Here is a 16,099-nt window from a genome sequence, read left to right on the forward strand (position 1 = left end):
CTCACTTCTGTCAGGAAGTGGGTAAGCATATCTCTTCAATTTCTTTGACTCTTAGTTGTCATTGTATTGATCTAAATTCTTAAGTCTTTTAAAATTGCTTATCTTTATGATGTTATCTTATAAACTATTCTAGTTCTGCTCATTTCTGCATCAATTCATAGAAGTCTTCTCAAGTTTTTTGAAATTGTCTCTTTTGCCATTTCTTATGACACAATAAAATTAATTGTATACCTTAGTTTCTTCAGCCATTCCTCAATCGATGGACAACACCTTCATTTGCGCTTCTTTGCTGCCACAATAATTGTTGCCATACATAATTTTTCTATATATGGGTTCTTTTCATCTTTCTTTAATCTCTTTGGGATATAGACTTGTTAGTGTTACAATTAAATCAAAAAGTTCATACATGTGGACATAGTGCCTAATTTCCAAAATTTACTAAATTGATTCACAGCTCCACCAGCTACATGTTAATGTTCTTGTTGTCCTGTAGCTCCTCCAACATTTGTCAAATCTTTTTGTCAACTTGATAAATCCGAAGTGGAAGCTCAGAGTGTTTTAGTTTGTTATTTTTAGAGATTGGGGCATTTCTTTTTCAAGTAGTTCTTGACAGCTTTAGCTTGAAATTCTTCCTTTCTGTGGTTTCTTTTATATCCTTTGACCATTTATCAATTAGAAAAAGACTTCATTTCTTAATCTTGAACCATATTTTCTATTAATATATTGTTCTTCTCCCATGCACAGATTTATGTTGAAGTCACCAAATATTAATATTGACCTGGTCCAATTCTTCAACTCCAAAAGATGTTACCCTGTAAAATCAGTTTTATTTGCGGTAGTTTTTTTGCTTATGCTTATCATGAGTACAGCAAGCTGACATGACTCCAGTATCCCAAGAAATTGTTTCATTTTGCCTTTATATGAATAATGAAACCAATTCAACCAATTACTTTCTTTGTCTTTCCAAAGAGAACCTGTAAGCTATCTTTCTCATTTGTTGCATCTTCTTTATGTTTTTGTGTAATTATTGTTATGACAACTTAAGTATCTATTTTCGACTGTACATCATCATGCTACATGCTTAGGACACAGACAAAACAAAAACTAGTTCGTGCCTTCCAGGAGATTGCAAGTTAATAGAAAGTTAAGAGTACCAAAAATTAAATTTATGTTTATGGATTGTCTAAAACAATATTTACCACCAATAAATGAAAGTTTGTAACTGAGTGCATTGTCCATGTGCTCGTTTTGATATTTTGTTGAGTTTTTTCCTTGACTAGATGAAATAAATAGGGTTTGGCAGCTCTTGTGAAATTTCAACGATCTCGTCGTTTACTAGGAGTCTGCTATATTGTTGTTAAGGTAATTTAAATATTTTTTAAATAAAACTATTGAAAATATTTATCTGTTCTATATTTATCACTGTATTGATGAAATTTGTTTTTACTTAAGGTCTCTTTATTAGTGGTAGTAGAAATTGGAGTGTTCCCTCTCATTTGTGGCTGGTGGCTAGATATATGTTCTCTGGTAAGTATTGTATTTTTTGATTATTATCTTAATTTAAGATTTCAGTCACGAAATTACTTTTGAAAGGTTACTTTTGAAGGAAAGTATGAGTCTTTATCAACTAGGTAATTTTTTTGCCCTGAAAATTTAACTAACATGTAACTAAGGAGTCTTCAGAAATCAGGTTTATGTCTAATCATCAGGCTATATAAATAAGATATAATTGTAATAGGAATTTTTTTATAGTATTGTACTTTAATACACAGTATTTTTATGCTTTTAATAACAGGTAAAGGGTAATAACAATATTAGCCATTTTAACACTAATTTTTTTTCTAGTATCAAGAAATACAGATAATTAAAAAAGGAAGATGAAAAATTAATAAATTAGGAGTTTGTGCTGTTATCTATAATTTATATTAATTAAAGACTTTTTCATTAGTCTTAATGTCAGTTTGTAAAAGATAAGATTTCAAAAAAGTTTAAATCTCTATCTATGATTTCAGTGATATTAGGGAATCCTATCGAAGAAACTTCATTTATGGGTGCTAACTGGCTATTTTTCAACACCTTATTTATACTTCCACTATGTGTCAAAGTCAGTACTTGAACCTAGGTCTTCTTGACTTGGTACTTAATACATTATGCTCTGCTGTTTAGTCTACTCTACTCTTACAATTTTATAAATAAGGGTCTAGAAATATGAATTATCTGAGGTTTTGAATCTTATATAAATGATATAGATTTCAAACCCACATTCTCTTAGCTCTAAATCCATAGGTCTTTCCTTTTTATTACTGTTACTTGTATTTATAATTTGAAAAGCTATTGGCTTTTTGAAATACTTATTATCCCTTTAATTATTGCTGTTAATCATTATTTTTCCATTACCCAGCAGGCAGTTTTACAATTGTTAAACTGAGTTGCATGGCCAAAGTAAATTGATCACCCAAGGGACAGTTCTGTGGATTCTTATATCTTAGATCTGTTCTCAGAGCTTTTATAGCTTGATAGAATATGCCAGAACTTTCAGTCTTCAAGTAGCCAAGACTATCTCCTTGTCAGAGTGAGACATTAAAATAGGACTTTAGTAAATAAAATAGTCATAGTCATGATTATTAAGTACTTTGAATCAGCTAGTGTCACAGTGGATAGGGAGTTGGTCCTGAAATCAGAAAGACAAATTCAAATCTGGTCTCAGACACTTAATAACTATATAACCCTGGGCAGGTCATGTTTTCTCACTTGTAAAATGAAAACAGTAATAATACCTACCTCCTGGGATTGTTGTAAGAATCAAATGAAATAATCTTTGTAGAAGTGCTTAGCACAGTTGCTGGCACATAATAGGTACTATATGAATATTTATTTCCTTCTTTTTTTCAGAAAGAATTAGAAATATTTTGAAGTAGTGTTGTATCTATAATCAAGAAAAAAGAATCATTACTTGTATCAGCATCTTCCATCACAGAACTATAACAAAATATTATTTAATTTGCTAGGTTTTTTTTTTTTTTTTATGTTATTCTTAGGTGGCATACTGCCAAGCATGTGAATATATTATTAGCACATAATCTTTAGTTTTCCTTTGGAAAAACATTACATTTTCTCTATATTTAAAACCATTTTAAATTTTGTTTATGAGTCTCTAGAACACTTTCCCAGTCTGTTACAAAAAACAGATGTGACACTGAAACATAGAATGGAATTTTTGGTCTAAAATATGTTAAATGTATATATAAACATTTTATTTTGTTTCTTTATTTAAAAAATGAAATCTATAAATTGGGCAGATTTAAACTATAGAAAAGATTGCTTCTACTTTATTTTCTGCTTTGGTTCAGGAAATGTTTGATGCTACTTTGAAAGACCGAGAGTTGAGCTTTCAGTCTGCTCCAGGAACCACGATGTTTCTGCACTGGCTAGTGGGAATGGTCTATGTCTTCTACTTTGCTTCTTTCATTCTTTTACTAAGAGAGGTAAGTTCTCAGAAAAATAGTTATTAAATTGTAAATTGGTAAAAAGTATCACTGCCATAAATCCTTATTACAAAAGGATTATGGATGTTTTTGTGTATGTTAGTAATGACCACTTTTTTTTTTCTCATTCAAGAAATGATAAGATATGTGAATTTAGCTTAACTTGAGCATTAAAAAGGATCATAGAGTTTATCTAAGAGTTAAGAGTTCAGTTTTACTATTAGTACTATTAATGGATGATCTTTGTTCATTGACCATGTACGCATTTTGCTAGAGCAGCTGAATTATATCATTCTTAACATTTTTACTATGAATGAAACCACAAGAAAGAAGGAAGTTTCAACCAAAATATAAAGATGACTCAGAGTTACTCAGAAGTAATGAAAAAAAGGTAGTAGAATAAGTATCATCAAAGTCAACAAGAAACATTTCTTGAACTATTTGATTTTCATGTATTACAGTACTAATGATATGCAAATTAATTTGAAAAAGACCATCATGAAAGTAATTGCTATTTATGCAAGAATATCAGTGGCTGAGGATGACTTAGAAGAGAAATTATATGAAGGACTTGGTAATACCTTCCAAAATAGATCAGTCTACACTTTGACACTCATGACAGAAGGAAGACTAAAATCCAAAACTCCATCTGACTTATTCCAGTACTTCTGTGAGCTCTCCTATTGGTTTGTATTGAGCTATTAAGTTAATATGATTAAGGTTATCAAAAGATTAAAACTTATCCAAAATCAAATAGCTTTTGTGTGTGGTAATAGTAAGACTAGAAACAGGTCTCTCAAAATACTTATTTGCAAGTAGTATCAACTCTCATGTAATTTATTTACTAGATGATTTACTAGGCAATTAATTTATCTTTTTTGCTTAGGATGACCACTTCCCTTGTAATTTTTTTTTTTTAATTATTTTATTTTTTTTTTTTTTTGCTGAGGCAATTGGGGTTAAGTGACTTGCCCAGGGTCACACAGCTAGACAGTGTCTGAGATCATATTTGAACTCCCGTCCTCCTGACTTCAGGGCTGGTGCTCTATCCACTGCGCCACCTAGCTGCCCCTTTTTTTTTTTTTTTTCACTTCCCTTGTAATTAACCAACATTGGACATTTTAAAGCAGCCTAATTTGAAAATTATAATTTAATACAATGTCTTTTTCTTGGTGATATTTGGTTTTTGGAAATCTTTTGTCTTCCCAGAAGAACTATGTTAGCTTTCTGTTTTTTTTTTTTTTTTTTTAAACATCTTATTTTTAGGTGAAAATATGATGGCCTAGAATTTTTGCCACAAGAATTGTAGTTAAGCTTGCTGGCATGTAGATTAAAAATTACATTCTCTTGTTTTGAAAATTAGAATAATATTTGCCCTCCAGCCCAATCCTGGGCTCTCCAAACAATATTGGTATCATTTCAGAAAAGGGAATATCATTTGATTTTCTTCTGGATCAGTTAAATTCATCATCCTTATAAATTCTCAAACCAAAATTCCCTTCCATAGCCAACATTCCTCTCATCATGTATTCTCTCTTTTCCAATGTAATATAAACTTGTAGAAAGTATAGAAGTAACCACAAAGAGAAGTAAATATTACTGCTTGGCCATAGCCTCTGCTTCTCATTGCTCAAGACCCTGTTGCTACACTGAAAGCTACTGTCTTGTCCTTACCCAATCATTGATGCTCCCTACTCCTTTTGCAAACTGGAATATTTATTTCCATAATAACTCAAAGAGCAAGTCTTGATAATGGAAAGATAAGGAGGGGAAGAAGTTTTAAGCAATGCAAATGTTGTTTTAGTTAATTTTTATAGTGACTGGGTCATTTCAGTCAGATGTGTTTGATATTTAAAAAAGACTTCAGTGTCATTAAAGATTATGCAGATAAGATCAAGTAGTGTTTGCCTGTATAGATCAATACTCAGAAATACCCAAAGATACAGGGTAATCAAATATTCCATTACAGAACTGTTCTGGAATGCTGTAATGCATAAGAGAGTATAAAAAGAGATACAGACAATGATAGCAGTAGTAGATTACATCAGTCAACTTTTAAAAGATAACTGTTCATGATTGGGAGAGAAAATTTCTTGATTGCTGAAAAAGAACAACCACTGTATATTGTGAACAAAAGGATACAGACAGCTGTCTCAACTTTTTATGACTTTTTTTGCCTTTTCTGCTTTGGGTCTATTTCAAAGCCAGAAAGTTTTAGTGGAAACAATATAATTTTAGTTACTATAGAATTATGCTCCAGATATGGTATACTAGAGATCTCTAATGAATTTTCACCTGGCTCATGCTTGGTTGGACTCAAGATAAATGTAATGTTCTTCTTCAATACATAGTATTTGAAATGAGAGAGGAATTGACAGACCTTGGCTATATTATAAAACTAAGTAGTCCAACAGTTTATAAGTTAAAAAAAAATATAATAAACTTTTTACATGCTGACTGTGGTAAAATTCAGATATATGTTTTTATGTGTACAAAAAATACCAGCAGATTACCATGTTATAGCCATTGACAGTCTTTTCAGATTTTAAGGATTTGTTAATTCCAAACAAGCTCAAGCAGTTTGCATTAGATTTGCATCCTAAATAATTGCAAAGAGTTTCATCATAGGCCTGATTCTTCTGTTGTTGCTTCTGGACAGCACACTGAAAGCAGCTGCAAGTAGTCCACTAGAGAGCTTCTTTCAAAAACTGGCACCCAGAGAATATAGATATACCATATCAAGGAATTGAAATGAACTTTAAAAACTTGGGGGGGAAATTGCAAACCTTTTAAGCCCCAGCATCAGATTATGAAGTGGAAATAGTAAGTTTATATTTTTATAATTTTACATGTATTTTTATTTTGAATATACTTCACAAAAAACTTTTGAGTTCTTAATTCTGACAAATCAGATTGTATGATTTGGAGGTCATTCTTTAAAGAAAAATGTATCAGATATTCCATTTTTTTTTTGCGTTTGCCTTTGTCCTCTAAAACATTTATAAATCCAATGGAGGGTTGGATTCTGCAAACCCTCTTAGATATTGCCAGAAGATAGCCATCTCCTCCAGGTCACGGATTGCCTTTAGCCTTTCTTATTATTCCCAGTGTTGCTTGGCACAAAGTAGAAACTTACTGTGTGCTTATTGACTATTAATCTATGCTGACCCATTAAATAAGACTCAGGATGCTTTTTATGTAGCCTGTTAGCATGAACTCATTTTTTTTTCCCCCTTTCCTTTGTATAGGAACAATTTTGTTGATACTATCATTGTCACCTTTCTCACAGCGTAAAGGGTATATATTCATTCTTGAGAGAGGAAAAAGAGGCAAAAGGTAGTGATTGTCCCAGTTTTTTATATGAATCCCTAGCACAGTGCTTTGCACATAGTAAGGGCTAAATAAATTCTTTTTAATTCACTCATTGCCAAAGTGATAATAAGAGCCTTTCACCCCCTATTTTTCCATTGTACTTTGTCTCATGCATATAACTAGGTCCTGATTAGTGCAAATAATATATTTTCTTCAAGTGGCTTCATATATTCAAATTCATATTATTTAAAGTTGTAATTATGTAAAATAGTGTGATTGATTTGAATTAATTCGATTTAATCAAACACAGTATTAATTGAAATAATGTGCCCACTTTGGGAATTTATTATTCACATTAATTGGAACCTGGTTGTATCAGGAGAACTTGATCAGTGCATTTTTATATTTTTGAATTTATTTTTTATAGGTGCTGAGACCTGGTGTCTTGTGGTTTCTAAGAAATTTGAATGATCCAGATTTTAATCCAGTACAAGAAATGATTCACTTGCCCATTTATAGACATCTTCGAAGATTTATTTTGTCAGTGGTAATGAAACATTTTTCTTTAGTTCTTAAAATAAAATGTCACTCTTTATATATATATACACACACTTGCCTTAACACTTATTACATTCTTTCTATACTGTTTTTCTGCTATATCACAAGGGACTTTTCCCCCTTTAAAACAAAAGAACATAACTTTATTTTTATTTATTGTTCTGTTAAAAATAAAAATTTTACATTGAAAAAATAAAATGGTTTCTTTAATATAAATGCAAAATTAGTTGTAATAGTTGAAATTTGCATAGTGTTTTAAAGTTCCCAAAACATTATAGATCAGCCCTATGACCTTATGAGGTAGGTACTACAGATTTTTTTGACTTGGGCCTGTGATTTCTTTATTGTAGCAAACTTTCTGTAAGAAAATCTCCTTTTCCAATTCAGAGCAAAACTGAGAGTTATGTATGAGCTTATATAATTTTTCCTTGCCTCCATAACCAAATTATTAAAGATGGAACTTGAACCTAGATATTATTGACTCCAGAGCTGGCTATTTATCCACTATGCTGCACAGACATATAAACATGCACACACACATCTAGATGCTGGCAATGCCAGATCTGGAGTCAGGAAAACTCATCTTCCTGAGTTGAAATCAGACGCTTAATAGCTTTATGATCCTGGGTAAGTCACTTAACCTTGTTTGCTTCAGTTTCCACATCTGCAAAATGAGCTAGGGAAAGCAATGGCAAACCACTTCTGTATCCATTCAAGAAAACCCTAAATGGGGTCCCAAAAGGTTTGACACAACTGAAAAATCGCTGAACACCAACATTAATATTCACACTTTATAAATAATAAAAAAGGTTCACTTGACCAGGTGATACAGCCAGTGTTAGGTGAGACTGCTATCTTTGTTACTAGTTTTTACTGTTCCTGATGTGCAAATGTCTTTCACTGAAGAAGACTGTTTGCTCATCTATGAGCTTCCGAAAGCTACTGAGAAGTATTTTATACTTAATTACACAGCTTTATATGTCAGAGGCAGGACTGGCACTGAACTCATCTTGACTCCAGGATCACAATCCCATCTCTCTGTCTCTCTTGTCTGTCTGCCTGTCTCTCTATATATCTATATAGATATATAGATATAGACATACACTTGCATGCACATGCATACACATACATACTACCTTTAGTTTCCTCTATAAGATCAATCTGATAAAGTATAATTCATCTTTCCATATGGTCCTGACTATAAAGAAAAGGACAGTAGACTTTTATAAACTGGCATAATTTGGAAAATTTATCATAACTTTTTTAACTTAAAGGTTTGACTTGTCTCAAATAAGTTGTTATAGTTTAGTGTTATTTTACTTGTTGCAGATTGTCTTTGGTTCCATTGTCCTTCTTATGTTGTGGCTCCCTATACGTATTATTAAGAATCTGCTGCCCAATTTTCTTCCATATAATGTCATGCTGTACAGGTAAGCTTTTTGTATTTGAAATTTCCTTCTTCAAAATGTGTATTTTGCATTCTGAGTCTGTGTTTTATTTTGTTGATTTTTCTTAGGAAAATTTCTGGGGGAGGGGTAAGTTCATGAGGTTAACTTAAATTTTGGAACTGATAAACATTACTGTAGTATATTCATGCATTTTCAAGAAAATAAAATTTTAAAATAATATCATTTATTTAATATTAAATTGTTCAGAACATAGTATGTGGCATCAATTTTGTATATCAAAAAATAGTACTTAATTATTTCCTAATAGTATCATTTTGCAAATGGTCTTATTTTAGAACTTCAAAAAAAAAAACCAAACCAACTGATACCTTGTAAGAAAAAATTTAAAAAGATAAGAAAAAGCCATTCAATAGAACTAAACCAAGACATATTATATAATTAATTGCATTTGATCTCTCTCTTATATTTGAAATTTTCATGAATTTAGAAAAATGACTTTTCCACAAAAAGCAATTAGTATGAATTTATAAAAGTATTGTTTTCACTTCTAAGAGAAGGAAAAAATTAGCAAAACCATGCATTTCTAATAGTCTTATTATTTCTAATAGTCTACATAGGATCCTTTTGATAGAAATAAGAATCAGGAACTTAGCAAATCTTCTGTGTTATATCACAGTAGTGATCAACTTAATATACATTTATATTATAGTTTATCAAGTTGTTTTTGTTTGCTTTTCTTGCTTTTTTTATTGTCATAGTGATGCCCCAGTGAGTGAACTGTCTCTTGAGCTGCTCCTGCTACAGGTGGTGTTGCCAGCTTTACTTGAACAAGGACACACTCGACAATGGCTGAAGGGTCTTGTCCGAGCATGGACTGTTACTGCAGGATACTTGTTGTGAGTATAAACAACTGACACCTTTATTATATTATTTGTTTTCTTATTGGTATTCATTATCTTATATAGGCAAAACTGTAGTCTTGAGGACAGTTACTAATATGAAGATATCTGAGTATTTTATTTTATTATATTGGTTAAAAATACTTCTTGTGTTTCAGATTCATTTCCTTTTATTTGGAAATTATTTCTTGACATATATCCTGCAAGAAGTTAGTATTCATTTTAAAATAGCTCTTCTTAGGAGTACTGCTTTTCAGTTTTGTGAAGTTTCTTAGACCTTGACATGATGTGTATATTTTTGTTTTACATGCTTTAAGCTAAATTTTTGTGGTAAAGCTTATTTTTGGAAAAGATGTTGCCTCTCAGATTTAGTTTCCTATTATAGTGTGAAGTGAAAACTGAATTGTCAAAAACTTAATTTTCATTGACCCAGTGTGGTAGAAGAGAATGAGAACTGGATTTGGAATTAGAAGCTTGGGTCCATAATCTTTCTCTGCCATTTATTATCCATATGTTCCTAGGCTGGGCAAATCATGTAGTCTTTCTTGGAATCAGTTTGTTTATCTTGAAAATGAGGAAGTTGGATTGGATGATCTGTAAGGCGCCATCTATTTAGAAATCCTGTGATCTTTTGACTTTAACTAAAACATGACATTATTTATAATAGATGGTATGGTTAACATCTCTGTGTATAGAAGAAAAATATTTTAGAGACTATTAGGTTTTGATACTTTCTTGAGATAAATATTTATCCTCTGTGCATATTTTAGATTATTAATTTCTTTTTTCATGCTCAAGAGACCTGAATCACAATAGGCCTGATTTATACTACTAATACAACTCAAAGTAGTTAATGATTTTTTGAAAGGTTTGAAATAGATGTCTACTAAAAATCATACTCGTTAAGCTTCCCCTTTAAAAAAAAAAAAACACTTAACTTTATATTTTAAAATGTCATGGAGAAGTTTGCTAAATAGAAAGAGGATCAAATTTGATCCCACCTCTATTACTTATTACTTATTGATCCTAGGTTTACATCAAAGACTGTGCCTTTGGACCTCAAACTAGAGATGATTGATGCACAGAGTTTCTGCTGGATTTTGTGTCAATCAAAATAAGCCCAGCCAAGTATAGAAAGATTAGAAAGTTGGTAACCCAGATGATTCTTTTTACTTTTTCACAGTGTCGAGAGCTTGTAATGATTAGTAATATCTGTACTGATGAGATTTTAATCTTGAAACAGTGGCAGAATCTAGAAAATGCCTACCATGTTATCTTTTATATTAGAAGCAGTGATCATAGCATGGAAAGAGCATGAAACTGTCAGTAGATCTCTGGTACAGTCTTGACTTTGTCATTTGCCAGCCAGGTGAACCTGGGTATTTTAGGTTCCCACTTGAACTTCAGTGGGATCAGATTAGATCATCATAGATATGGTTCTTTGATTCTGTATTCTTTCCCTTTGACTTGATTTATATTTTGACCTAAAGAGAGCTTTTTCTTATTAGGGATCTTCATTCTTACTTACTTGGGGATCAAGAAGAGAATGAAAACAGTGCAAACCAACAAGCTAACAACAACCAGCATGCTCGTAACAACAATGCCATTCCAGTGGTGGGAGAAGGTCTTCATGCAGCCCATCAAGCCATACTTCAACAAGGAGGACCTGTGGGCTTTCAGCCTTACCGTAGGCCTTTAAAATTTCCACTCAGGGTAGGTACAGTGAATTCTTTTTGGAAATCTTTTGTTATTTAGACTTGTATCAGGTTTCTCTTAAGAAATAGTGCTCTTGTAATTGCTAGCCCTCAATGAACATTATGGCTTTCGTAGTTGTCCATTCTGTATGTCATACTTTTGAAGGATAAATGTAGTATATTAATAAATTTTCAAAACCTCTTAATATTAGGTGTATTGTAGTAGAACTTTTAATGCATAATGAAAATGTATAAATTTTGAACTTTTCCAAGTTATTTCAATTTAAAAAAAAAGCAATCTTTTAAGTATTTGTTACATTATAATTAGTCATTCACAGTTAAAAGATATCATAGTTTTATTACTATAGAATTCAGCTGCCAAACAGCTTAGAATTTTTAAAAAACAAAACTAGGCTTCTATAAGAAATCCTGATTTGCTGTTAAATAAAACATACCAATTAAGAATTTTTGCCCTTAATTTTGTATAATAAACTCATTTAAAACTAGACTGTAGTGTATTTATGTAAAAGCAAAATCCCATACTTTGAGTTCATACTATTGAGTAACATTTTTTCATAGAATAACCTCTGTTATATAGTTATGTGTTTACCATACATATCAATAAGTAGAATATATTTATTTATAATTTCAAAAAGCAAAATAAGTTATCACACACACACACACACACACACACACACACGCACTTTTTGTGTCATGTGTCCTTTTGCCAGTCTAATGTAGCCTGTGATCCATGGATTCTTTTTCATCATAATATTTTTAAATAGTTGAATTAAAAGCCAAATTTTAATTGGAAGTTAGTGAAAAATCATCTATCCATGGATTCTCAATTAAGTATTCCTGCTATAAGTAGCTTATGAAAGCACTTGGATTGATTCCATTTCAGGAATGTACGTAAAGTTTGTACTTTTCCTTTTTGATAAGGAAAGCTTGTTATGATTTTTACTGACATACAAGGTTAAAGACTAGAATTTCTAGTTTTAGGTAAGGTAAACCAACTAGGGAAAATAATTGATTGTCCTTTTGCAAGTTTATTTTAATGTCCTCTTTATAAAAATGCAGTTGCCTGTAACTTGTCAGTATATCTGGTTATATGAAAACCAGGAGTCTTTAGAAATTTTCTTTGGTCTGACTTCTAGTTGATATTTTCATTAAATATTTTTTCTTCTTTTTACATGCGATAGAATTAGCTTGAATATAAAACCTAAAATTGCAAGCGATCTTTTAATGCGTGTTTTAATAATAAATTAAGTACTCTTAAGATGTTTATACTTTGTGCTTTATATCACAGATATTTCTGTTGATTGTCTTCATGTGTATAACCTTACTGATTGCCAGTCTCATCTGCCTTACTTTACCAGGTATGCTTTTTATTCTAATCTTCAGCTAAAATTATGCTTGATGCCATTATTTTAAGAGAAGATGTATTTAAATGTGTGTTCCTTCAAATGTGATTTCTAAGTGGTGTTTATAATGTATTGGATCAGATCGAATTTGTACACCAAAAGAGTGATCTCTTTGAAAGGAAAAAAAATACAGATATTAAGCTGTGTTTACTGTACTCAAGTTTTATATTAGCCAGATTTGGGGAGACATGTGTATCCTATTTTCAGTTAATTGATGCTTTTATTTCGATTCAATATGGATTATCCATTTAAGATTTTTTCACTTTGGATTGTTTGACTTACATTTATGTCAGACATTTGGAAAATGTGGTCAAGGAAAGAATTTATTGTCCATTGTGGAAAAAAAATCAGATTACGAGCATATTTTTTATGGACATGGTACTTTTAAGTTGTGTATAATCAATCATGAAACATCATTTTTAAAAAATCGAGCTGATTTGGATTTTTACTTCATTACAGATATTACTTTTATGATCTATTATATAGCTACATAATGATCATTAGTAGTGATTCTTATGATTTTGAAATGGTGTGTATTCCAATAGTGAGTGTCTGATTATTCATAAATAATAAAATATTTTGTTTTAGCCAGTTACAACTTAAATTTTGAAATCTCAGTTGTAACCTAGCTGGAAGTTGAAGAGCTGGAGACAGGAGTTTATCAGGAACAGATCTTCATTCTGACAGTTTCTATCATCCACTTACAGCAATGACAAGATTTTTATAGACGAAGTAAATTTAAGGATCTTGAGTAACTAACACACAGATTGAGATTTTGGATTCAAACTTTAATTTCTTCACATCAAGTTCTTTGTTTTATAAATAACAAAAATAACAACAACAAACTAACATTTATAAAGTGCTTACTGTGTATCAGACATTGTACTAAGCACTTTACAATTATTATCTCATATTATCTTCATAATGATTTTGGAGGTAGATGTTACTATTTTCTCCATTTTCAAGATAAAGAAATTGAATCAAATGAAAGTTCTAGTTTGTATTTGAAGCTGAATTTGAACTCTGGTCTTTCTGACTCCAGGCCTGGCATTCTATCCACTGCATCACCTAGCTGCCCTTTGTTCTTTGTTCTCCCTATGACTATTGTTGCTTATTTGCCTAGTCTATCACTCTTTCTCTAATGTCACCTTTTTTGTATTGAACTTTGGTTAAGCACTTCACCTATATTCTGGAAGTTCTTGTTGTAACTGACTGAAACAAAACATCAGTAAAAGCTGATTTGCAATTCCTTCAAGTGTGTTTATGATTGGGGGGGGGGGGAGGAGTGTCTTTCAGAGAATCAACCTGCCCCTTCATACTTAGGTGTGGTCCTATACAATTCCCCGTTTTTTGTTTTATGAGAACATGATTATTTTCCCCCCAACAGCATGGTCAGTAAGTTTCTCCAATATTGTGAAGTGGCTGTTATCTGAGTGTGCATGCTTAGGAATGCAAAGCACTATCGGATCTTTTCTGTTCTATTCTTCTGGATGGTTGCAGGGTGAGATGATATAGCAGCTATTGAATCTTGTGAGATGTCATGGAGACAAACTTTCTGACAAACAGAGAAGTAGGATTGTAGTCAGAAAAAGCATTTTTCATAAGTCCTTCATCAGTCTCCTGGCGGGGCCCTTTGATGTGTTGGCCCATTTTAATTAACCCAACTGAAAAAGTCTTACTGGGTCTCTTCTACCTTTCCTTCCCTGCGGGTTACCGAAGGACCTTTCCTGGAAGAGTCCCACTCACAAACGGCTCTCAAGCGCTGCTGCTTCTTTGTTTCTTGGGTCCCATGTTGGGTGCCATTTGTTACAGGGACAACCTGCTAGTAGCTGCTGGGAATTCTGCTGATTAGCTGAATAGATCCCTTCATGTGAGAGGATAATAACAATACAAGGAGACTGAGAGGCAGTTGCATCTCTGACCTCTCTCCCCTTCCCTCTTGCCTTCAGTTTATTTCATTGCTAATTCATAAGCAACATCTACATCAATAAAGGCTGCTTTGCAATTCCTTCAGGTGTGTTATAATTCACAGCTATGGGGGCTCTTGGAGAATTGACCTGCCCCTTCACACTTAGGCATGGTCCTTAATACATGATTGTTTCAATTACTGAGGAAAAAAAGTCTATAATAGTACTTTGACCTAAAATACAGAAAATACATTGGTATGCATGTAAAAGAATTTGAGAACTAGCTATAATTTTTTCTTCCTATAGAATATTTTGCAGTAATTTTAACTAAACAATCATGAATTCATTTGGCCCCTTTGTACATTCGTTTCCTCATGGCTTAGGTAATTTTTTTAGTTCTTTTCTGCTAACATTTTGTGGTTTTTTAAGAGAAGTTTTTTAAATGAAAGAAATTGATACATTGTCTAAAGTTTAGGATAGTCATGATACATCAATAATAAAAACTAATAAAATGTAGCCTTTTATTAATATCTTTGTAAAGATAATAATTCTCTTTACTTAGCCATATGTCTCATTTATCAGCCTTTCTATTTTCAGTATTTGCTGGCCGATGGTTAATGTCATTTTGGACGGGGACTGCCAAAATCCATGAACTATACACAGCTGCCTGTGGTCTTTATGTCTGCTGGTTAACCATAAGGGCAGTAACAGTTCTAGTTGCATGGATGCCACAGGGACGCAGAGTGATCTTTCAGAAGGTTAAAGAGTGGTCTCTTATGGTAAGTTTTCATAAAAAGGTTTATTATTGTGATAGGTAAGAATATTTTTTTAACTTCTTATTTTTTCCCTTCCCTTCTGTTTTAGCATCAAAATCACTTTCTTTTTTCAAAAAAAAGATTCAATTGGAGAATAATGTCTTGATTCCCTTAAGAGACAATATTAATGTGTATTACCCTTTGACATTTAAGAGAATATGTAATATAGTTTTCAATTTTTTGCCTTAGACTAATATTGTGTAAAATTGACTTATACTCTTAGCAGTACCATAATTTAAAATCTTAAGGGCTTTTTTAAGATTACTTTTAAGAAGGAATTTTAAAATTTTGCTAATAAAAGTAAAATTCTAATAGGGCTTAATATTTTTTCATTCATTACAAGGAGCATTATAAACTAGATATCTATTCTTTATAGCCATAATACTAATTCAAGAAGCTTTTAGAGAAACTAGAATTATTATTGTGATCTATTATTAAAACCTGTTATTGAAGCTTCATTCTTATTAAATTAAAACTTAGTTTTAGGTTATATGTGTCTCTATGTGTATATGTAAATATATGTGTGTATGTGTGTGTATATATATATCATATATGTTATAGTGGTAGTATCAATATAGTTATCAGTTCACTTTATA

At 31.7% G+C, this 16,099-nt stretch overlaps 1 protein-coding gene across 1 annotated transcript in view; it reads left to right on the forward strand.

Moving 5' to 3' along the window:
• MARCHF6 (membrane associated ring-CH-type finger 6) overlaps positions 1-16,099 on the forward strand; it is an 85,439-nt gene that overhangs the window by 55,808 nt on the left and 13,532 nt on the right. The window contains exons 14-22 of the mRNA XM_051969849.1: positions 1,294-1,362; positions 1,453-1,527; positions 3,351-3,485; positions 7,225-7,344; positions 8,685-8,785; positions 9,523-9,660; positions 11,172-11,376; positions 12,667-12,736; positions 15,286-15,467. Of these exons, the coding sequence (XP_051825809.1) occupies positions 1,294-1,362; positions 1,453-1,527; positions 3,351-3,485; positions 7,225-7,344; positions 8,685-8,785; positions 9,523-9,660; positions 11,172-11,376; positions 12,667-12,736; positions 15,286-15,467 (1,095 nt within the window). The remainder of the gene's footprint in view (positions 1-1,293; positions 1,363-1,452; positions 1,528-3,350; positions 3,486-7,224; positions 7,345-8,684; positions 8,786-9,522; positions 9,661-11,171; positions 11,377-12,666; positions 12,737-15,285; positions 15,468-16,099) is intronic.

This window comes from Antechinus flavipes, chromosome 1, assembly GCF_016432865.1.
Source record: "Antechinus flavipes isolate AdamAnt ecotype Samford, QLD, Australia chromosome 1, AdamAnt_v2, whole genome shotgun sequence".
In the NCBI taxonomy this organism is placed as follows: Eukaryota; Metazoa; Chordata; class Mammalia; order Dasyuromorphia; family Dasyuridae; genus Antechinus; species Antechinus flavipes.